This window comes from Taeniopygia guttata, chromosome 5 (assembly GCF_048771995.1).
Source record: "Taeniopygia guttata chromosome 5, bTaeGut7.mat, whole genome shotgun sequence".
NCBI classification, from domain to species: domain Eukaryota; kingdom Metazoa; phylum Chordata; class Aves; order Passeriformes; family Estrildidae; genus Taeniopygia; species Taeniopygia guttata.
This window is the reverse complement of record NC_133030.1, coordinates 5,449,666-5,471,754: the sequence shown is the minus strand read 5'-3', so window position 1 is coordinate 5,471,754 and position 22,089 is coordinate 5,449,666. Positions and strand designations below refer to the sequence as shown.

Sequence of the window (22,089 nt, the reverse complement as noted above, 5' to 3'; positions counted from 1 at the left end):
GCAGAAGGTGATGATTTGTTTGGCACTGAAGTGTTGAGAGGCATCAGATGTACATGCTGTTCTCATAAAGTTTCACTCATTCCTGCTAAAATATCAGTGGAATTGGGGTAACATGAGAGTCTGGATTTATTTCTCCCAGAGATGCAGAAGACCCAAGCAGTCACATCCCTAGCCAGTGCTGTCAGGAGAGGGATGTACCTCACAGCAGGCAGCCCATGCACTGTTAGACAAGGCAGGACACAGTGTATGGATAAGAAATAGATGAAATGCTCAGCGTGAGAGGAGGAAGTTTGTGTTTGTTCCCTCACTCTTGGCCAAAATTATTACACAATAAAACCACACGTTCCAGTTTTGCTGCTGGCAGTGCTGCTGAAGGGAGAGCCTGGTGGGTTAAGGTCTGTGTGAATGTGATAAGCTCGTTGGAACTCCTTATCTTGCCATGTGAGCAGAGCTCCCTGTGAGCAGGAGACCTGGATCTTCCTCTTGCTCTGCTCTGGAGTTCTCCCAGCCCCACAGCTGTCAGCAGTGCCCCAAAAAGCTGTGATGCTGTGTCCCTTTGCAGAGCTGCAGTTGTTTAAATGAGGGGCAGGCAGGCTGCTCCTCTGGGCTCTCCCTGTCCTGGGTGCCTCCCAAAATCCGTGATTTAGGAGCAGGGGACATCAATGCCTCTTTGCACAGTTAATGACCTCTAAGACCTGGTGTCACAGATGCCATTACAGCATGAAAAGGGCAGGCTCAGGTAATGCTCTGTCTTTCCTCCTCTTTACACTGCTTCAAATGGGTTCTGAGCTTGTCTGTTGCCACTAAGGCCATTTGGATTGAAAATAAGTATAGAGATGTGCCTATTTTCTTTATGAAATTTTTAAAAAACCAGGCTAACCCTTCATTCTCAAGGCCAAGCAGCATTAACTGCCTAGGTGTCTGTTAATGAAAATCAAACATGTTAGCATTCACTAAAGGTAACCCACCTTTATTATAATTATGCTAAGCCTTTAAAGATCTTTTTAATTTTAAGCATACTTGATTTGACTAGAAGAATACAGACAAAACATCTTAAAATTGATCAAATCCAAACACCAGCCTTTCATTAACTCTACCAAGAAGAGTAATTTCTGTTCCTCTGAGTTTCTTCTAAATTGCTACAGCTGTAAAATGCCAGTGAAAGTTATTTCTGTGTGTCTTCCAACCTCAAGCAAAGACTATGATCTGCATTTTTCCACAGCATTATGGCAATTAGTTACTATAATTGGCTTTAATTCACTTCTAGCTCACTCATTCCTCACATTCCAATCAAAACAATGGGTTTTGAAATACACTGAGTTCTGCGTTAATATTTATGCTTTCGAAGACATGACGTGTTTGCAGATGACTTGATTTTTTTTGCCTGAAAGATCATGTCACTGAAGATAAGACATATTAATGCCTGATGCAAGCATACATATTACTCATGTAAATATTTCCCCAATTCTCTTTCCTTTTCTTCATGAACTGTGCTCACATAAAAAGAAGGGAGGCTTTAATCTCATCAGGTGGTGGGCTCCAAACTTGTTTGAAATGGATGGAATTTCTGAAATGTTTTTTTGAAATGTGAAATGGTGACATTTCCGTATTGCTATAGTATTGAATTTGCCCTTTCAGCACTTGTTCTGCAGTTATTCATTCATTCACATCTTTGTTTTAAGGCTTTTGGCGCTTTGAATCTGTGTCCAAAAATACTATTTTGACGGACACTGGAAACTGAAAGTGTTGTTGCTGCACTCCAAATTCAAAATTAATTCATGCCTTAATATACCAGACTAACACAGATTGCTCTAATTAAATATATATTTACCCTCAAATGATAGAAATAGTGTGCTATCATAGCAGGTTTTCTTTGAGAATCAATTTTTCCTAAAGACACATATTCAGTAGATCTAATAAGTTTCCTCTAAGCTTCTTCTTTTTCTCCTTTGTTAATTTTTGTTCAGTTTGTATTAGTACATAAATGTGCACTGTCTCCTCAGATGCAGTAAAAAATCACAGGAGTCTCTGACTGGCTTTGACAGCTTCAAACAGTGGTTATATTTTGTGCCAGAATTCAGAAGTGTTTGTTTACAAAGTAGGTGATGGGGACTTGGAGAAAGTATTTTTCTGCTGAAGAACTTGTGCAAGTGCTGGCATGGGCTCACAGGAGACTGGGAGGAGATGGTCTCCTGGCACAGGGGCAGGAGAAGGGGGCTCATTCCTGGATCAGGGATGGAGAAGAAGTGGCAGGAAAGCCTCTGTAGGCAGTGATGGTTGAAAGCCAGGCAGGTGATCTGGTCCTGCTGCCCCACGAAGCTCAGTGCCACCCCATGGATAATGGGAGCAGCAGTTCCCCTTAATCTTTGCCACATGTTAGCCACAACAAAGTGGAAATTGCTTCTGTTAGAAGTGTGAGGAGAAAGAAAGGGAGATGTGGCAAGAACTGAAATCTGTGGAATGTCAGCTATCATACTTTTTGTAGGAATCCTTTTCCAGGGGCAAAAACCTACCTGGTGGTATCTCAGGTGAGATGAAAAGTTGGAGCTGGGACAGGGCATCAGTTTGGGAATGCTGCTGGAAGCCTGGTAGCCTCCTAAGGCAGATCTGTGGGATACCTCAGCAGGATGTCTTCATTCAGATTTCTGCTCTGACACAGGCAGTGCTCCCATGCAGCTTTGTGTGTTTTGAGCTCAGGCTGCAGGATGCTGAAGCTCTGACAGCTGAGCTTGGGTTTCACTTGTGTGGGCTGCTGAGCCCTGTATTTCAGCAGCATAAAGGTGTAACCACGCTGTAGGTGTTTCCCCATTCCCTCTTCCAGTGGCACACGGTCTGTGCTTTCCTGGCCAGTGCTTTCTGCTCGGGATCTTGTCCCTGAGCTCACTGGGCTCATTTCAGCTGTGCCTGCACAGCTCTGCTGCACAGCAGGGAGGGTGAGCCCTGTGCCAGCCCTGGGTGCCAGGCACCCACACCCTGCTGACCAGAGGAGCGCTCTGGATTTGGGTGGTACCTTTCACCTGAGCACCACAAAGCCCCGTGCCAGTCCTGAGTGGCTGGGGCTGTTTTGGGTAAATGCTGTCATACTGTTCCTGCTTCACAGCCCTCTGTGCCAGAGGTGGCAAAACATCACATCAGTAGACTTTTAGCCTCAGTAACCATTTCTCCTGTTCCTTATGTGATCAAGTCTATAAATCCATCAATCAAAATTACACATAAAGAAGCATTGTTTTATCCCACTCTTCTATTTTCCTAATTCTATAATATAAAGCCCTTCCAAGCCAGCAGACATTAACAATTTCTAGCGTAGTTGAAAGAAACGGATTTTGGTGTGGATTTATTTTTATCCACATAATATGATGCTCTGAAATGGCATGCAGAAATTATTAGTAAAATGATTACACATATATGTTTGCAAATTATTTTTTCTCAAAAATATTTAATTTTTTAAAGAATTAAAATTTAATTTTTTTGTCCCCACTGCAGCTTGGGACAACTAGTTGCAGGAGGTTTCATTCTTCCTCCCTATCCCCAAACAAGGCCTACAAGGAATTGTTCCTTGTGTGCTTTTCCATAGCTATGGAGCAGGGGTGGAGCTGTCTGCCCACAGGGAGGGACAATTTCTTGTCCCCTCTGAGGGCCCTGCTGGGGCATCTCCACCTGGTCAGCCACCAGACCTTGTGTTTGGTGTGTGTGGGGACCCCCAGCCTGAGCAGATCAGGAGTTCTTGGAGTTTTTTTTCTGGACCACCCTCCCCACAAATACTTTGTTCCTGACTGCCAGTATCTTGAGTGTGTTGTAGGCCAAAGAAGAAAGGTAGATATAATTTTTTAAATATGTTGTTTCCTGGCTCTGTTCATGCTTTTCATCTGCCTTCAGGGATGTTCTCTGGGTTTGTGTGAGTTTTCATACTTGGGTTGACTTGGCAAGGTTCGCTCCCCCTTTCTTTCTTATGTGGGGCTCCTGTTTGGTCTGACTCACTTTAGCCAAGAAATCCCACAGGATTTGCTTAAAATTTAATTCCCCTCACATGACTTAAAACCAGCTAAAGAGGAGGAGGGAGGAGAAATGTGAACACTTCTGGCTGTTTGTGGCCCAGCAGCATCCACTTGACGGGGAGCTGGTGCAGCTGCCTTGGATGGGGATTTTCGGTGGAGCATCTTTGACCATTTTTGTCCATGTGGGGAGAAGCCAGTCCTGAGAGGAGCTGATCAAAGCCAGCTGCCCTGGGCCAGCTGGTGTCAGAGCCGCTTGGCACAGTGCTGCTGGTGGGGAGGGGAATGGTTTTTGGCAGAGCCTAGGCTTTGTGCCATTGTGGGCAGCACGTGCTCTGCCTGAGGTGGGGAGGAAGCGGCTGGCCCGGTCCAGCTGCCCCAGCAAGAGCTTGGCTCTGCCCGAAGCTGGCGGCTTCCCAAGGCCTTGTCACCTCCCTGCCAGGTCACAGCGGTGTGATCTGGCTTGGCAGATGAGTCAGGAGCAGCAGCAGCCCGGCTGGAGTCAGGCTGCCTCGTGGGGCAGGACTTGCAGCACCACCAGCATCTCGGATGCTGCAGCGGTCAGCGCTGTACAAATGGCAATCAGAGAAGGTGTCCCGGGTGGGTAGGGCTAACCCCCTTTGAAAAGGGCTGTTCTTTGTCACTGGCACACTGCTGGGCACGTTTCTGAAGTGGAACCATGCCAGGGACTCCCGGGGTGTTTTCATCAGCTCAGCAAAACCCATTGTAACCTCACCTCCGAGCATGGTGTCATTGCAGGCTTTCAGCTGTAAGAATATCCATGGAGCTCGGGTCTGTAACAGGCAGCACAATACAGACAACAAAGATCCCTCCACTGCTGTGCTGCATTGCCAGCTTTGCCCTAATTCCCGAGGAAGAAAGGCAACCCAAAGTATTAGGAAAACCTCTTGAGATCCCAGAGTCCCTGATCCCACATCCCAGGAGATTGCTCTGTTCTTGTTTCTGGACCTGAGGATGACTTTGGCTCTCCAAATGGGTTGATCCAAGCCACAGTTTTGGAAGAATTTCCATTAGAAAAGGCAATAACTGTGGGGACATCAGGTTTCACTGCCATGTGCCTGCCTTGGGCACAGAGCCTTTGCAGGACAGTGATGCTGCATGAAGGCCCTATTAGATGCTGAAATGCATCCAGACTAAATTTACTGTTACAAAAAGTTATTTTAAAAAAAGTAAAAAAGTAAAAATGCCTTTTAGAATAAGTTTGGATTGTCACTCTGTAAGCAATGTGAATTTTACAAGCCTATCATTGAGAGAATCAGGGTTGTGCTGAGTTTTGAGCGAGCAGAAGAGCCATGCTGAATTTGCCTGCTTTTGGTTAGCAAGACAATGCCTTGAGCCTGTGAGCTTCCTGAAGGGCTCAGCCAGGGAAAGCATCTCCAGAGAGATGGAGGGAAAGGTCTTTTATAATGTCCTTGTCCCTCACTGCTGTATCTCTGACTAATTAGATGCCTGGTGCAGACATTTCTGTCTCAAATGCAAAGGTGAGCTGGCACAAGATTGAATTTAAACACTTGAAGATTGAATGAAAACACTTGACATGACACTCAGTGGAGAGAAAAACGTTGTTTTAAAGGAAAAGGGTTTGTATCTGTACCTATCCTTGAGATCTGCAGGGGCTCTTTGGCCAGGCCCATAGATTGTAGTGAGTTTTGACCAGTCCTGACCTCTGGGTGAGAGCCAACCCAGGTACAAGCCCTGCAAGCTGAAGCCTTAGGAATACTTCTCATCTACCACAGGGCTAGCTGAATCCTTGCCCTGTAAGGAAAACAGTTGTTTCTCTGTCCATGTGAGGAGGGTGAGGTGAATTTTGAAATGCAGACAAAGGAGAAATTGTTTTTATCCATATTTTTCATCGTGTTTGAGTGGGAAGGCCAGATGAATATGTGATTGTTCTGTTCAAATCACTGGCTGTGTTGCTGCTGTTAAGTAGCTGAAGGCAGCTAAGCTTCACTGCTTGCATAAAGAAATTTTCAAACCCCAACCACCAAACAAGCAAGCAAACAAACAAAAAAATCCCCCAAAAACTCTAAAGTCATGTTCTCTGCTCTCAAATGCAAGTCAGTCAAAGACTGGGGCAGGGTTGTGGATGAGAAGGGTCATCATGTGTGAGTGACAGCAGAGTAAGGAGGACGTTAACAACAGCTGAAGGAATGGAAAACATAAATTCCTTTAATCCTACCAGCAAGTTGGAGCTGTGTGCACACAGACCCTAAAGCAGCACAAACACCCCAAGCTATGCTGGCTGCAGGACCTGACCAAGCGGAGCCTGAGGGCCCTGCACCCAACAGCCCCAAAGCACAGGCAGGATTTGGGAATCAGCACAGAGGCTCCTTGTCTGGCTCGGGGAGCTCCAGCATCCAGAAAGGGCACACAGCACTTGTTGTCAGCACTGCTGAGGGACTCTGGTGGCGTGTGCTGGTGTGACAGACCCGCTCTGACTGCGACACAGCGTGGCCGTGCTCCTCCAGCCACCTTCCGTGGGTCATTGGAATGCTTTGGCCAAGGATTAGTATGGCCAATGTCCTGTGGAGCAGGCAAATTCCCTGCTGGAAGTCTTTATCGTGCCGAGGCACAGGAAGAGGAAATGGGGAGTGAGCACGATGGAAATGAAAATTACTTCATTTCCATGGTGCTCACTCCACGTTTCCTACCTTACACAAATGCTATTTTGAGGCACTGTTTCCTGAGGACTGGGGTTTCCTCTGATAAGAGCCCTTGCTGCCACACAGAGGGCAGTGGCATGGCACCACTTTACACAGGCAGGGAATGGGGCTGTGCCTTTTCCATCCTGCACGTGGGATACCTCTGCAGCTTTAACTTTTTATAAAGCTCGCTTACTCTGGCTCAGTCTCTTGGCTTCTAGTCAAAAATCTCCTGGCCTGGGGAGGAAATTATTAGGGTGCTGGAGCATCTCTCTCATGAGGACAGGCTGAGAGATTTGGGCCTTGAAAACAGATGACTGAGAGGGGACCTCATCAAAGTCTACCAGTATCTGAAGGGAGGGTGAAAAGAGGCCAGAGGCAGGCTCTGCTCAGTGGTGCTAAGCACTAGGACAAGAGGCAATGGACAGAACTTGGTGCACAGGAGGTTCTGCCTGAACACGAGAAGAACTTCTTTGCTGTGCAGAGGAACAGGTTGCCCAGGGAGGGTGTGGGGTGTCCTTCACTGGAGATACTCAAGAGCCAGGCACAGACAGGAAAGGACTCAAGCAGCAGCGGCCTGAAGTCCTTCACCAGTATTCCGAGCTCCTGGCAGTCTTAACCTGCACTATGATGGGAATCAGGGAACTGATTCCCTGGTTTCCACCCTGAAGTCAGAATTCCAGAAAATCAGGGTCCTCCTGCTCAGCCTTGCTGTGCTGGCATCTCACTGAGCCCCTTGCTGGTGCTGCAAGGATGGATGGCTGTTCAGGATTCAGGGAGAGTTGTGAGGCTGGAACTTTCTGAATCACCTACTTCTAATTTAGCCTAACATCTGCCAAGGAGCATAAATGTGTGCCTCACCCTTATGTAAGTACTCAACCTTTGGGCTGATTCATCAGAAATTAGTTCACATGGCCCTTCTTCTCTACTTGCACAAAATAAGAGCTGTAAAGAGGTTCCAGATTTCTTTTTGAATACTTTGTTTGTATCAGAACATAACTTCTCCTTTTGGATCCTCCTCAAACACGAGCAGCAGCCTGTGGCACAGTGGCAGTGGTGGCTGGCTGGATGTGTTTGCACTGCTGTGGGAGAGCAGGTAATGACTGCCAGGTGGGATGCAGGCCTGTGGAGCTCTGGGCTTTTGTTTGGATTGGCCACACTCTCCCCCCACAGCGCTTACATGAGGCTTGCAGCAGCACATCCCTGCTGCCTGAACTTGTTCCAGACCCCTGTTGTCCTCAGGGATTGAAAAATCTCCTGCTTCTTAGGAGGGACCAGTTGGATGGTGGAACATCCTCAAAGCCTACAAAAAAATCCTGAAGATGTGGGAAATCTCTTCTTTCTGTTTGAGCCTGTTAGCCAAGGTGCAGCCCTGTGATGAGGGACTGAGGTTCTAGCATTAAACTTTCCAAATGCCCTGCAGAATGTGTAAGCCAGTTAATGTGCACATGTGGGTGTCCCACGCACTGAAACACCAAGATGGCCCAGTCTCTGCTTTTATGGAGCTGAGTGCAACATAATTTATTCAATTTGTATGTCTCACTAAAACACTGATAAAATATGTTAGTAAGGAATGGGCTTACTTTCAAATCCTAGAGTGGTTTGGGTGGGAAGGCACCTACAGAGGACTAGTCCAACCCCCATGCCATGGGCTGAGGTGCTGGGCTTGGACCTGGTTGGTATCACTGTGAATGTAAACTTAACCTGCTCAGAAAGGACTTTGCAGCTTTAACAGCTTTCTGAGAGCATCAGCTCCTGGGTGCAGAGTTCAAGAAGGGGAGAGACTGTGATGCTAGAAAGAAATCTAAAAAAAAAAAAAAAAACCAAACCAAAAAAAAAAAAAAAAAAAAAAAACCCAAAACCGAAGAAGAATGCCATAGAAAAAAAGCAAGCCCAGAAATTTATCTCTTCAGAGAGGTAATGGTGCCATCCATCACTGTCATCTGTTGTCCTGGATGGCACCCTGAGGTCCTTCACCAACTCTGACTATTATGTGTCCCTAATGGTTGGAAACTTGGATGTGCAGCAAGCTATTGCAGGGGGACGTGTTGACTGGAAATGTGTTCACCTTCAGGAACCATGCTAGGAATCACTGTAGGTTGTCTGTCTGTCTGTCTGTCTGTCTGTGGGTTTTGATGGTCTCCAGCTGTGTGTCTGTTAGTCATAAACATGTTTTTTCCTCTTTCTTGCTAGCGTGGCAGGGAAAGCATAGTGAGTAGGGTAGGAAGGAACTTACTGAGTGTGCAAGCCAATGGCAAAACTGACTCTCTTTAGCAGCCACTTGAAGTGACCTTGGGCGGTGTTTATTGCCAGCATGGCTACAGAATTTATAGAAAGAGTTGCCTAACTATTATTTGCCTTTGCTTGCTCTGATTTTCATGTAAAATGCACCATCTTTTAAGGAAAAAGTTGCCTTGAAGGATTTGGGGTTTACAAATTGGCTCAAAACACTGATTTTTGCTTAGCTGCTGGAGCCCACAGCATCCTTGGGTGCGTGGCCTGGTTGGGCCAAACTAGAAGTCAGACATAAAAATCAGAGAGGTATTAATTTCTTCCCATCTCCCAGAGGCAACGAAACCTCTGCAGCCAAGAAACATGTGGCTGCTGAGGTGCTATTGAGCTGGATGTAGGGCCTCAACACGTTCAAGGTAAAAACTCCTGCAAGGAGAAGGATGGGGTGAGTGCACTCCTGCAATAAATGGAGGCACTGCAAGTTAAATAGGAGTTTAATTGATGTTAACTAGATGGTTTGCTCCAGCAGATTAGAAAATAAGCCATGTCCCAAGTTTGATATTTTTCTCCCAGTTACACAGGTGTAAATTAGAAGCACTGGTGTTGAATTGGATACAATAAAACCACCATGCATGGGCAGTGAACCAAGCACAGCCACTCTCCTGGAGCTTGTCCTTTGTCCCTTCTGCACCCAGCCCCAGGGAACTTTGCAGCTGAAATGTTTGTATCTGCTTGAGTGGGAGATTGTGGGTACATAAGGTTGCTCAGAAATGAAGGATTTCACAGGGAGAAATGATCTCCTGTCTTAATCACTTGGGGTGAGCGAGGTTTTTTTCTTTATTCCCCTTGCCTGAATGTGAAGTCCAGGGGCAGTGCTGTTTAACTGCTGGGATGTTGCTTCTTTTCACAAATCAGGGTCTGTATTCACTGTACCAAATCAAAAATAACCTGAAGGGTCTGTGTTTATTTTGCTCACTCCCGCTGTCCTAAACTGACCTAAACTTGCAGTGTGAGGCCACCCAAGCAAGGCTGGTTCATCTGCCTCCTGCCACACACACGGGTGCATAGGAAAAGCCCACAAATCCCTACTTGTGGGGCTGCCACCAGGCACCAGGCTGATGTCCATCCCACTGAGCAGCACCAGGACCCGCAGCTGCAGAAGCTGAGGCTGCTCCTGAAGGTTCCTTCTTTCTGGATCCAAGCTGAGGAGCCCTGACGGGGCTGTACTGGGCTGGAGGGGTGTTTTTGCCATGCCAGGCTGTCAGTGCACGCACCTTGCCTGTGCTTTGGGGTCAGTGCAGCACCCCAGGGAGAAACCCCCCAGCCAAGGACCGCTCAAGTGAGGTGCCCCATGGAGTCCCTCCTCCCCTAACAGCCTGCTGTCACCTTTGTGCCTTCACAGGCTGCTGCCTGCCCGTGGCTGATGAGCCCACCTCCCCCAAGAAGGCGAGGAGCATCCCTGCACACCAGGAGCTGGAGCGCTGGTTCTCACCCCCTTCCCCTGAGTGGGCCATCGTGAGGGTCATCCCCGAGGAGGAGATGGCTGAGCACAACCTCCTCGCTGTTCGAGTCATGGTCACCAGTGATGCTAGCAGGTACCTTAAAATACAAGTAAACCTATAAGAGCACTTTGGTTTTCTCTGGAACGCTGAAGAAAATCGTAACAAAATACAGTACTGGATGTATATACAGCTAGGGGGACTGGGAGAAAAGAACCAAACAAACAAAAAAAAAAAACCACAAATGCTCAGAATAACAATTGTTCTTATCCGCAGCCATAAATCCCCACAAGGCACATGAATCACTTTGCAGGAAATGTTCAAACATTCCCATCCCACACAGGGGCCTGAACCAGAGGGATAAACGTTGCAGTGATCAGCTTGGGTTCAGCTCTTGGAATGGACAGTTTTTGTTACACAGGGATTTGGGCAATGGGTGTGTTATGGCAAAAGGTGCATCCTGTGATGTGGCCACCTCCCACCTTGGGCCTCATCCTGCAGCTCCACACCCCGGGCCTCTCCTGGGTTTTGAGAGCCTGCCCATCCCTAAGAAATCTGAAATTTGATGAACCTTGGGGAGCTGTGAGAGGAAGCCTAATTTCTACATACTCACGAGGATATATTTGCTTTTGGGCAGGGTTCTGTGGAAGTTCATTACATCTAAAGATTGGACTGGTATCCCCTGAGTAAAGCACTTTTCCTTACTGAGAACTAAGCAGTCAGAGGGGGAGTGAAAAACAAAAAGGAAAAAAGGCAAACCCAAGAGACCAACTGTCACAAACACTGCTGCTCTGCAGGGAAGCTCATTCAGATTCCTGACACCCTCTAAGCACCCACTTGTGCTGCTGTGTGCAGCTTTTGGAGAGCGACCTGGCTCTGAGAAACTCAACTTTCTGCGATACCCTGAGGTGGTTTTAAGTGGGGTTCGTGCTCTGAGTGCTGGGTGCTCTCACAGGGAAGGATGAACCTGTCCACGAGGAAATGGAGAACACAAGGAAGAGTTTCCTACCTGTTTGGCAGAGCATGTGCTCGCATCCCCTGCTAACACCCTGCAGCTCGTGGTGCCTTGGTGGCATCCAGGCAGCGATGAGAGCTGGCTAATCCCCCTGATCTGAGGGATCAGCTCCTTCCCCCGTGGCTGGACAGCAGCACCCCGGCTCCCTGCCAGCAGGGCATGGCACAGGAGGTGACAGCACAGCGGGTGCCAGTGGCTCCGAGCTAAACATCCCACTGTCCCCTCTGCTCTGGCAGGACAGTCCCTGCCTGAAAAGGGGGACAAGAGAAACAGCAAGTGACAAATGGCACTGCTGAGCTGGCCGCAGGGAACTCGGTGGGACTGGGAAAACGACCAGTTTGGTGACACAGCTTTGCAGTTCAGGCTTTAGGTACGGTGAATAATGACCCCCGAGAGGAGAAACCTCATCCTACAGCACTTACCTCCTTGCTGGCCAAGGAAAATACACGTTGTGCTCTTTAAAACAGAAAGATATCAATCAATGTTAATGGCAGGGCTTTTTCTTTTCCTTTGGTGTGGCGTTCTGCCCGATCTCAGTGTGGTATCTCTTCATTCACACAAGGTCTCAGCTATCAAAGCCTTCATGTATTTATACTTTTACATATATATATTTATGTCTATCTGTATGGTTGACATTGCTTGAAAGTCAGCTTAAAAAGTGTGTTTTAGCATGAGATTCGAGGCCACTCTGTTTCAGCCTGCTGAGAGAGCAGTGCACCTGGAGAAGTGCTCACTTCCCTGCTGTCCTGCCTGCCCTGGCCTCCCAGTACTGTTGGTTTGATCTGGGTGAAGCTGGGGGCCAGGCAAGGTGGGTGCTACCCAAATGTGTGGTTTTATACAGGCCTGCAGCCTCTCCTTTTCCTCTTCTTCCTCCTGAGTTGTGCCCTGGGCTGTGACAACAAAACCCTGCTTTCTTCTGTATGAACACAGAGCAGCATTCTCCTGCCATGCCAACAGGAGTGCTCACGGTGTGAGCTCCTTTTGAGGCACAGCTGTTCACCATCACAGTAAATCTAAGAATTAGCTTGGCACTATTGTTTGCATCCAAAGAGGCTGAGTGGGATCCTGCTGCGGTCATGTGTGGCAGCGGGAATTTGGGCACATCAGAAGGGCTGATGGTGTCTGTTCCCTACAGCCTGGACTTCAGAGATGAAAGAAATAGCCTGATTATTAGAAAAGGGGCTAATAATCACCTCAAACAGTTGTTGTGCCCTGAGGCAAGGTCAGGATCTGCATGTCATCCACATGTGTGTTTATGTGGTGTATTTTTAATTACATATACACAAGGGCTTGCCATAATCTGCCTCTGTGATCAGCTCAGATGCCTTTCTGCACTGCTCAGTGTTACATGGACTGGCCCTGCAGCTTCTAGTTATTAGGAGAGTTTGTTTCCTTCTTTCCTACAGACACTTTTTGCACATTTGAAGGCTGCTTTGGTAGCTTCACTGAATCCTCTCTCTCTAGACTTATGCTTAAAATTTTCTCCAGCTTCTTGACTCATGTTTTCTTGCTGGGTCTGTGGCTGTCCTCACACCTCTCCTCTGGGCTCCTTTCTCCTCTTATTTTCACAAATCTGCAGGAAAAAAATGTGAAAAGTGTAGAGTTCTGAGGCTTGTGCATTGTTTCCAAGCCAACCACAGCATTGCAAATGCTGTTTCCCTGAGTTCATCCTGCTGCACAGCCTTGTGGGCAGCAGTGCCTGGCCTTGCTGTGTGAGCAGTGAGGGGTTGCACCCCACTTTGATTCCAGGTGCTGAATGCTGTGGCTGGGGGGGGCAAATCCAGAGTCTGATGGGAATGGGATGGCTCAGTTGGGTGGCACCTACAGCAAATCACAGTCCTGTCGTAATGGTGATGAAAGAAGGAAAATGAGGACATCAGCTTTGGCTGCCAGGCACTTCTTCCTTCTGAAACACCCACACTGCTGTCGGGGCTCATGCTGGTGCTTGTTGCACCTCCTGAAATGTCCCACTTCCATCTTGCCCTTTTGCCTGTAGTTCGGAGCTGGAGTCTGATTTCAACGGGGACTCCTCGAACTCGGAGGTGAGCGAAGGCCAGACCTCGCTGCCGGAGCCCCCCGCCTGCTCCAGCCCCATCCAGAGGTGGGCATCGCTCACCAGGAGCCCCGTGGTGCCCCAGGAAAGCTCCAAAACATCCAAAGTCGCTGATGGTAAGCAGTATTCTGACCTGGGCGTGCTCCAGCAGCTTCTCTGAGGGTTGCAGGTAGGACTAGGGGAGACTTTTCGAAGTGGAAGGTGCTCCCTGCATTGTGGCCAGGTTGTCTTTTTGGGGGGTTTTCTGCCGTTTTTGTGCTGTTACTCAAGCACCATTTCCACAGTTCAGGGTAACCTGGAGGAGTTGTGCCTCGTGCTTGGCTTGCAGGGCTGGGATGAATGTTTTCCCATCAGTAAAATGTCAGGATGCTGTTAGGCAATGCCATATCTGCAGCACTGCCTAGGCAAGGGTGAGGCTGAGAATCACTAGAGAGGTTTCTACAGGTAGCTGCTGCATGGTTTTGTAGCCAGTGAAAGCACAGGGAGGAAAGGATATAGCTAGCATGGAGGTGAGGAGATGTTTGGGATTCACATGGAAAGAAACTTTTCTGGAGCTGGTCAGAACTAAAAGATGTGCTAAAAACAGCCAAAGATATTGCTCTGCAGAAAATAAAAGGCAAACAGCATTCGTTTCTTCCCATCTCCCACCACACCCACATTCATATATGCATTTTAAATTAAAAAAAAAAAAAATTAAAAGTGTGGGACCGGGATCCGTGAGAGGTTCCCGAGCCGCTCCCGCATCCCGCGGCGGGTGCGCGCTGCCCTCTCCCGGCTGCAGGCGGCTCGGAACGCTGACCCCTGACACCTGGAACTGGGCTTCTGTTCCTCCACTCCTCCTCTGTTTGCCCCAGCTCTGCTTTTGCTTCCTGCCTTTTGCTGCATTAGCTGACCCTGTGTCCCTTCTGTTTCTGCTCAGCACTCCAGAGAGCCAACAATTTGCAGTCCACGGCGCTAAATAAGTATCAGAATTGGAGGAGAAAAATCCAAACGAGTGAGTAGAGCCTGAGAAGTGATGGTATCTTCTCTTTATGCTGTTTTCCTGTCTTTTTGTTGTCTGTTTTCCCTCCTTTCCTTTAGAATTTTTGTAATTTTGAGTCACTAATTACTACTAGTTCTGTATTTTAAGCCACTAGTTGAGAAAACAGAGATCTAAAACACACCAAATGTTTATTTCCATTTTCTTACCCTTAAGAGATCAGACTCCCTTTCTTTGTGTAAGTGTACCCATCAGCAGGTGGTGTCCAATTCTCCAGATGGGAACACACACCCCTGTTCCAGAGCTGCAGATTTTGTCTCAGATTTTGTCTCTAGCCCACCTGCACTGATTGCTTTTGACCAGGTGGGACACAGGGTCTGACCTGGTGTCACTCATCAGAAGTGCTCCTGGAGGTGCCTCTTGACACGCTCCCACAGGTGCTCTGTCACCTCTTTTCTGTGGGGAAAAAACTCCCCGGTGACATTTCTGGGCTGATGAAAGGGAGAAAGCCAATCCCAAGAGGTGAGATGGTGAAAATAAGTGTTAGTGCTTCTTGTCCTCTAGCTGTTCCCCTTGCTTTGGGCTGACCTGCCTTTGGAAATCACACAGGACTGCAGTGATTTTGATAGAGATTGTGCTCTGTTCACTCCTGAAACAGACTGTGGTCACCCCTCTCAGCTGAGGCTGATAGATAACCTTCCTCCTGGGCTGGGGTCCCCAGAAAAGACACTCACCCTCAGTTTCACCCCTGCTGCTTGGGGCTGCATCGAGGCACAGCCCTCAGCAAGGGCACACAGCTTCCTGCAGTGCCCTAAGGACCAGCAGGTTCCTGACCTCACCAGAGCGGGGCTGGAGGAGCTTACCAGCACCCAGAACCCCCCAGAGCCCTGCTAGAAGTGCATTTGTGTCTGGGAGACAGGGGGTTGGCAGGCTGGAGTGTGAAACACGTGAAAAATGTGTGGCACAGGACTGAGTGCCACAGAGCCAGCAGAGTTGGCAGTGGTGGGGACAGCTGCTCTTTAACCCTGCCCTAAGCTGCCCTCTGCAACAAGGGGCATTTCTGCTGCTGCTCAGTGTCCCGTCTGCCTTCAGAGAAGTTATGGCTCTGCTTCTGAAACAAATAGGATCCCTGTGCCCATGTGCCAGTGCTCAAGCAGAGGCATTTCAGCATGCTTGCGTTGAATGCACAAGAAAGCTTTGAGATTATTTGCAAGTACCCACTTGTGGGATGAATTTTTATACCTCAAATGATGAGATAAAGATGCATTTTTTTCTTCCTGGCATCAGCTTTGCCTTCAAGTCAGATGCACATGAGCACTGTCACTACCCACCCACATTCCCCTGGAGACCACACATGGGATAACTCAGTAAATCTCAGGAGAGCATGCACAGGGCTATTTCATGCTCCTGACAGGAGGCCCCCACCAAGCTCTGTGAAGGTCTGTCCCTGGAGAGGCAGACAGACAGGGCTGCATTCCCTGGAATTCCCTGCAGCCTCTGAGAGGCTGTGTGGGGTGTCCTACCCAGGGGAGGGCTCCCCCATACCTGGATAAGAAGGTGGAACAGGGTGTACTCAACATCTCCTGGCATCCCTTGAGTAAAGCACATGGGAATAGGCACAGACATCAGAGTTTGGCTCCATCAAAGGCTTGGATTTAAAGTCTGGCCTGAATTGATGTCAGTTTTTAAAAGATCAATCAATAATGATTCTTGATCCAGGTTTGTATGTGGGGTAGGAAAGATTGTTAGAGAGGAAAGCAGAGAAGACTGGAAGGGGAGTCATTCTTAATTCTGACTGATTTTCACCTTGTTCTTAGCAAGGGCATTATTTAATGGTTTGCCAATTAATTTTACCAGCATTTTGTTAAAATCTTCCGTGTGCCTCAAGGGCTCTAGAGGGAGCTAAAAGCCTTTGAGAGAGAAGCGATGTGCTGCAGGAGTCTGCCTGAACCTCAAGCATGCTGTTAAAATGAGGTGTAAAGCACAGTCAGCATACACTGGGAGCAGAATAAAGGCTTTTCTTACTCTCTGGAGGAAGACTGTTAGTCATAGTTTCTATATTTAATCCAATTTGATTAAAGAAATTCATATGATCATCAGTCACATGAAAAAAAATTCTGTCTCCTTTTCAGACATATTTCCCCAAACACATATGTTTCATAAACAGCACGGGGTAGGCAGCCAAGGAGAGGAAATCAGTGTCATGGCTATATTGGCTGAAAGGCTCAGAGCAGGATATTACCTTTCAAAACCTTTAATCCCCATTGCACGGCCACAGGGAACGCCGTGCTCTTAATTTATCTTGGGATTTTGGGCCAGGAAGATCATGATAGTGCCCTAGGGATTTATTTTTTTTTTTTTTTTTTTTTAAATCCTGTTTTGAAAGCAAAGCTGAAAATACAGGTTCAGCATCTTGGTGGGACTGAAACTGTTTTCCCTGTGATAGATGGGGAGCTGTGGCTTTGTGTGGAACAATGTTCTCATGTGTGCAGGCCTGTCTTTGTAAGCCTGCCTATGAGAGCTGGGGTGAGCATATGAGTAGACCCCTGGTTTTTATGAGGGCTGGGGGTTTTATCCCCTCAGTGTCCTGAATTATGACATTTGCTCCTGCCAGGAGGCTCAAGGCTTTAGTGAATCAGGCTGAAGCCCCCTGGCTCGCTTATGCAGGTGGTGGTAGTGGCTTTTTTATCCTAATTGTGCATCCTCATGTTTTCCCATACTCAATTACAGAATATAAAGGTCAGCCCCTGCTTGTCATCCCTGCAGGAGCTCCTTAAAAGGCTCCAGCACAGTGTGTCTCTCCAGTCTTGATCAAACATAACAAGACTGGCTACAAATAGGTGAGACACTGAGAGGAAACTCCATCTTCCTCCCTGGCTTTGCTGAAGTCCACATACAGGAACCATCCTCTCTGTCTCTGGAGTGTTGCTTTTGTCCTTGTGCACCTTTTAATCCCCATGTAGAAGAACCAAAGTTTGCATGGATTTCAGAACTAATGGTTGGGTTTGGGAGTTAATAACTGAGCTGTAAATATACTTATCATGTTATAGCTGGACATGATAATATCCTGGATCAGGGATACTTTCGTTTGTCCAAAGATTATTTATGTAAAATTCCCATGGGCACAAGTAGTGGAAAGTTCTCCTGCCTCCCCTCAGGTACAAATTGCCTCCTTTAGTAATTAATTACCTTGCCTAGGAGAGCCCCCATCGTACTGCCTGTTGTCCTGGTTTGGGAGACTTTTTTCTGTCCTTACTGCCTGCAGGTTCCCATTTTGTCCCTGTTCTGATGGACAGCCCTCTCAGAAGTCATCCATTTTCTTCATTTCTTGGAGTTACCCAAAGTTCAAAGGCCACAGGTTGTTTTGTCTGCTTCTGAGGGCTGAAGGCCCTCTAAAGAGGGCTGGCTTTCCAGAAAGTTTCCTGGAACTCAAAAGCTGCTTCACTACTTCCAGCCAAGAAGTGGAAGCAGTTCAGTGTTGAAAATATCAACATGTGTTTGGCACAGCACGCACACACATGTAAAAGTGAGGCCACAAACTTCAGTGCTGCAGGTCAGTTCTTCAGGCTTAACTCCACCCAGCAGGCTGTTTAATCTTCTACTCTTCCTCTTTTAATGGCAGACCTCATTTCAGACAAAGTCAATACCAGTGGGAAGGTAAAAGCTGTGTCTTTTGCAGGCTTTCCTCTGCTGTCCAGCAAGAAACCTGGGCTGCACAGGAGGGACAGCTCAGCCAGCTGCCAGAGTGGTGCTGCAGAGGAGCACTCCCAAACACAGGTACGGAGGAGAACTGAGCAGGGCAGAATGGCTGTGACTACTGCTGGGCATGTCTGCTCTCTGCAGGCTATCTCTGCTCCTTTTACATAGTTTTGGTCCACACTGAGGATGGAGTCAGACTTGTGCTGTACGTAGGGAGGAGACCTGGATTTGATGTCATCATTCCCAAATCAAGCGGCTGTGAGAGTCAGGCCTCAATCACATGAAGAGTTAGCCACTAACCTGTGGCATCAGTCATAAAATCACAGAATAGTTTAGGCTGGAAAAGGACTTCACATCTCCCACTGCTCAGGAGCATCTTCTGTGTCCTTCCAGACCTCTGATTTCCATGGTGTATTTTCTGAAGGTTTGTTATTTTTAGGTTCTTTAAGGATGAGGAAGGGTGGGCCTGCCATGAGTGCATCCTGACCATGCTGAGCAAAGAGCAGCACATCCCTGGACTTCTGGAGCCAGTTGGAGCAGGGTCCAGCCCACAACTTCTGTGCCCTACACAGTTGTCCTCACCCTTGGGTTAAACATGATTAAAATTACTTGACCTCAGGGCCTGTGCTAGGAAAAAACCAACTCTTCCAAATCCATGGTGATGGCTGAAATCCGGTGCAGGACAATGGGGCCAGGAAGGGAAGGTCCCAGGAGAGCAGAGCTGCACAAAGCTGCCTGGCCATGAGGAGAGGTGACTCCATTCACTCCTGCTCTACCAGCACTGCTTAGTGGCCTTTTTCTTACTCTGAAAAGCAAGGATTAAGAGGGTGTTTATTTGCTTATTGTGTTTCTTACAAATTTTCTTTTAAAATCCAAGATCCTGGACAGTAACAACTTTAGTCATCAAACAGAAGCATGAAACAAAGTGCAATCATTATTGCCTTGCTTCTGATACTTCTGGGAAATGAAAAGTCAGACAGATTAATGGCTTCACCCATGTGAATTTGGGTATCTGGCACATAAGTGGAAGCAGGAATTCAATCTTCACACCATCCATTATCACATAGCACTGATGATAAAATGCCTCCCTTTTAAGAAGGAAGGACTCTAGTTTCTACATAAAGTGGGTATTTATCCCTGTTGCTACCTTCAGCAGAAGATTTTGATGGCTGGAGTAATGAATTTAAACCTTTACCAAAGGAAAAATAATCACAAGAGGGAACTAATTTAATTGTTTAAAACTACCATCTTACATTTTATCATTTTCTCTGGGTCATCTCTTCCATTCCTACCTGCGCTACATAAACATGCAATATTAGAAAACATTTAGAGAGGATGAATAATGGTCTCTTTTGCTTGCTCAAAACTCTAAGGTGATGCAACTGGAACACACAGGAGAATAGAGCATATCTGCTCAGGAAAATAGATTTCCTGGAGATAGGACTGTTTCTTTCTAAATAAAATATTAAAGGTAATTCATAAAGATATGACAGATTTTTAGCATGAATAATATTATTTTTAGAATATTAAAATTTCCAGTAGTGTTAGATCTCTACTCCTAGAGAAATATTAGCCCTTTAGGAAGAAGAGCTTTTCTCACATTATCATCTACATGTGTATTTGTGTATAAATTAAATATTATGTTCATTACTATTATGTTGAGATTAAAATGGAATAAAATATCTTATGAAACAGAAGCTACACAAAACAGTGTTTTTATATCCCTAAAATATTTTTTTAATGCACTTCACAGCTGGCTGCTTACAAGAAGCCACCAGAAATTCTAAGAGGACATTTCAAACCCTGCAGCCCAGTATTTCAAAGAAAAGAAGAAGCCAGGGAGATGCCTGAAGACGCTCATTGCTATGTTCCCCACTGTCCTTTTCAGAGCAGCACCACAGCTTCTCCACGAACACCTCTTTGGGATGAGGCATTGGCTGCTGATTTTTGTCAGCCTGAAGACACAGACAGTGACACTGGGACAAGCTCAGCCTGGGACTGGGAGGAAAAAACACAGAAATACACCTCTGAACAAGAGCACTTTAACAGCAAGACAAAAGAACTGGCAACTCTGTGCTTGAAAGAGAAAGATGGCAAAAATACCAGGCACCCGGAAGAAAAGCTGGAGCAAAAATTAAAGGAGGCAAAACAGAGGCTGGGGCTTCATAAACAGCAGCCCTTGTATGGCTCAAACAGGACAGACCCAGGTGGGAGCAGTCCAGCCCCGTGGGCTCTGGAGAAGAAGGATGATGGCTGGAGAAAAGAAATGTTCAAACGCTCCAGCTGTCCTGGGCCTCTCTTATTTGCAGATGCTGCTCCACCAGCTCCATCAGTGGACACAAAGGGTGCTCTGAGTATTCCAGATGTGGCTCCCAGGGAGCATGCAGCCGCCCAGCCAAAATCCCCACTGAGGCTCATAGCCAATGCTATCAGAAGGTCAATTTGGGAGCCTCTAACCTCAGCTCCAGAAGGATTAAAGCAGGACTTGGACAGCAAAGTCAAAGCCTCTTCAGAACAAGCCTTCTTCACCTTCCCCAGCACTCCTGGGTATTCCCTAAGCCAAAGGAACAGGAACAACAATAACACTCAGTCACAGGATCCTAAAATAAGAGAGTGGGCAGGAAAATGTGTAGGAGATGGGAGCCCTTACTCAAATCGATCTCATTCTTCTGTGGACTCAGAAGGGCTATCCCTAAGGGGTTACAGGGAGGAGGTATCTTTCACACCCCACAGACCTTCCAAGTCAACCCATATACCTCAGAATCCAGCTTGCACTAGGATGGAGGAAGTCCCAGGACTCCTAGAAAAGTTTACCTTTGAAGACAGTCCTCTAGGGACTCCCATGGATGAAATATGTATCCGTAAGAAAAAGTCCACTCTTCTTTCATCTCCAGAGCCCAAGAACTCCTTCCAGGACAGTCTGGATGACACTGCACAAAAAGGGTCACTCTTCAACAGACTGAGAAGCAAAGCTCGTGAAAGGGAACAGAATTCCTTGGTGTCATCTCTGCCTGTCATTAAGGACCATTCTCCAGAAAGGTTGTGTCATCCTTTCACAGGTGAGGACCCCAGTGGAATTACTTTGTTGTTATTATTATTATTATTATTATTATTATTATTATTATTATTATTATTATTATTATTATTTATTACTACTACTATTGTGTCCTATTACTATTATTATTGTGTAATATCATTTAACATTTAAAAGACCTGTGCGTGACCATGCAGGCACACATCTATGTGTAATGTGTATTTAATTTCTGTTATTTTAATGTGTGTTTGATTTCTAGTTATTTTCTACGTAAGAAAATTTAATAAATACATTTTGTGGCTAAAGTTTAGGAGTTGCTGCAGATTTAAAGGAGTAGAGTGGATTTGCAAGCAGAACCAGCTTGCTGGACCGAAGTTTGGTTTGCTGCTCGCTGTTTTTGGGACATGTTTGGGTCAGGGAATTGCCCTCAAGAGGTGGAAGGGGTGGCAAGGCAGAGTGGCATGCTGGGCAGAGCGGCTTCTGCAGTGACACTGAGTTGTGGAAGGGGGACAAGAGCAGGCAAGCAGAAGGAAAGCACCAAAACCTGCCATTTTTGCAGTGCAGAGCACATTTGTTTTCCCTCCCATGAGGAACCAGAGACTGAAAGAGTATGGTTGCAGAAGCAAGAAGCTTTGCTCTGTGTTAGTGCTTCCTCAGCAGGTGTCTCCTCAGCTCTGCTGTCACAGTGGCCATGCTGTGGACATACTTTTGGGAGCTTTGCAGTGTCATTAATATCCTCTTGTTCAATTTGAGAGGAGAGAGCAACTTATTGACCTCCTCTGACCTATTTGTGAGTCTATCTGGGCAGTGATTAAAAGGCATCAATTTTCTTGTTTGCCTGCAAAAGCAAGATTAGTATTAAAACTGCAGACAAGTCCAAGAAATATTGATGCCAGACCAAGAGCAATCTGAGTGATGATGAG

The 22,089-nt window shown here is 46.9% G+C and overlaps 1 protein-coding gene across 3 annotated transcripts in view; it reads left to right on the top strand.

The window, feature by feature from the left end:
* The window catches only part of MICAL2 (microtubule associated monooxygenase, calponin and LIM domain containing 2), a 116,435-nt gene that overhangs the window by 75,155 nt on the left and 19,191 nt on the right, over window positions 1-22,089 (top strand). For all 3 annotated transcript variants that reach the window (XM_072929485.1, XM_072929484.1, XM_030273443.4), the window contains 5 exons: window positions 10,290-10,482; window positions 13,398-13,570; window positions 14,374-14,448; window positions 18,113-18,210; window positions 19,886-21,191. In XM_072929485.1, the coding sequence (XP_072785586.1) occupies window positions 10,290-10,482; window positions 13,398-13,570; window positions 14,374-14,448; window positions 18,113-18,210; window positions 19,886-21,191 (1,845 nt within the window). The remainder of the gene's footprint in view (window positions 1-10,289; window positions 10,483-13,397; window positions 13,571-14,373; window positions 14,449-18,112; window positions 18,211-19,885; window positions 21,192-22,089) is intronic.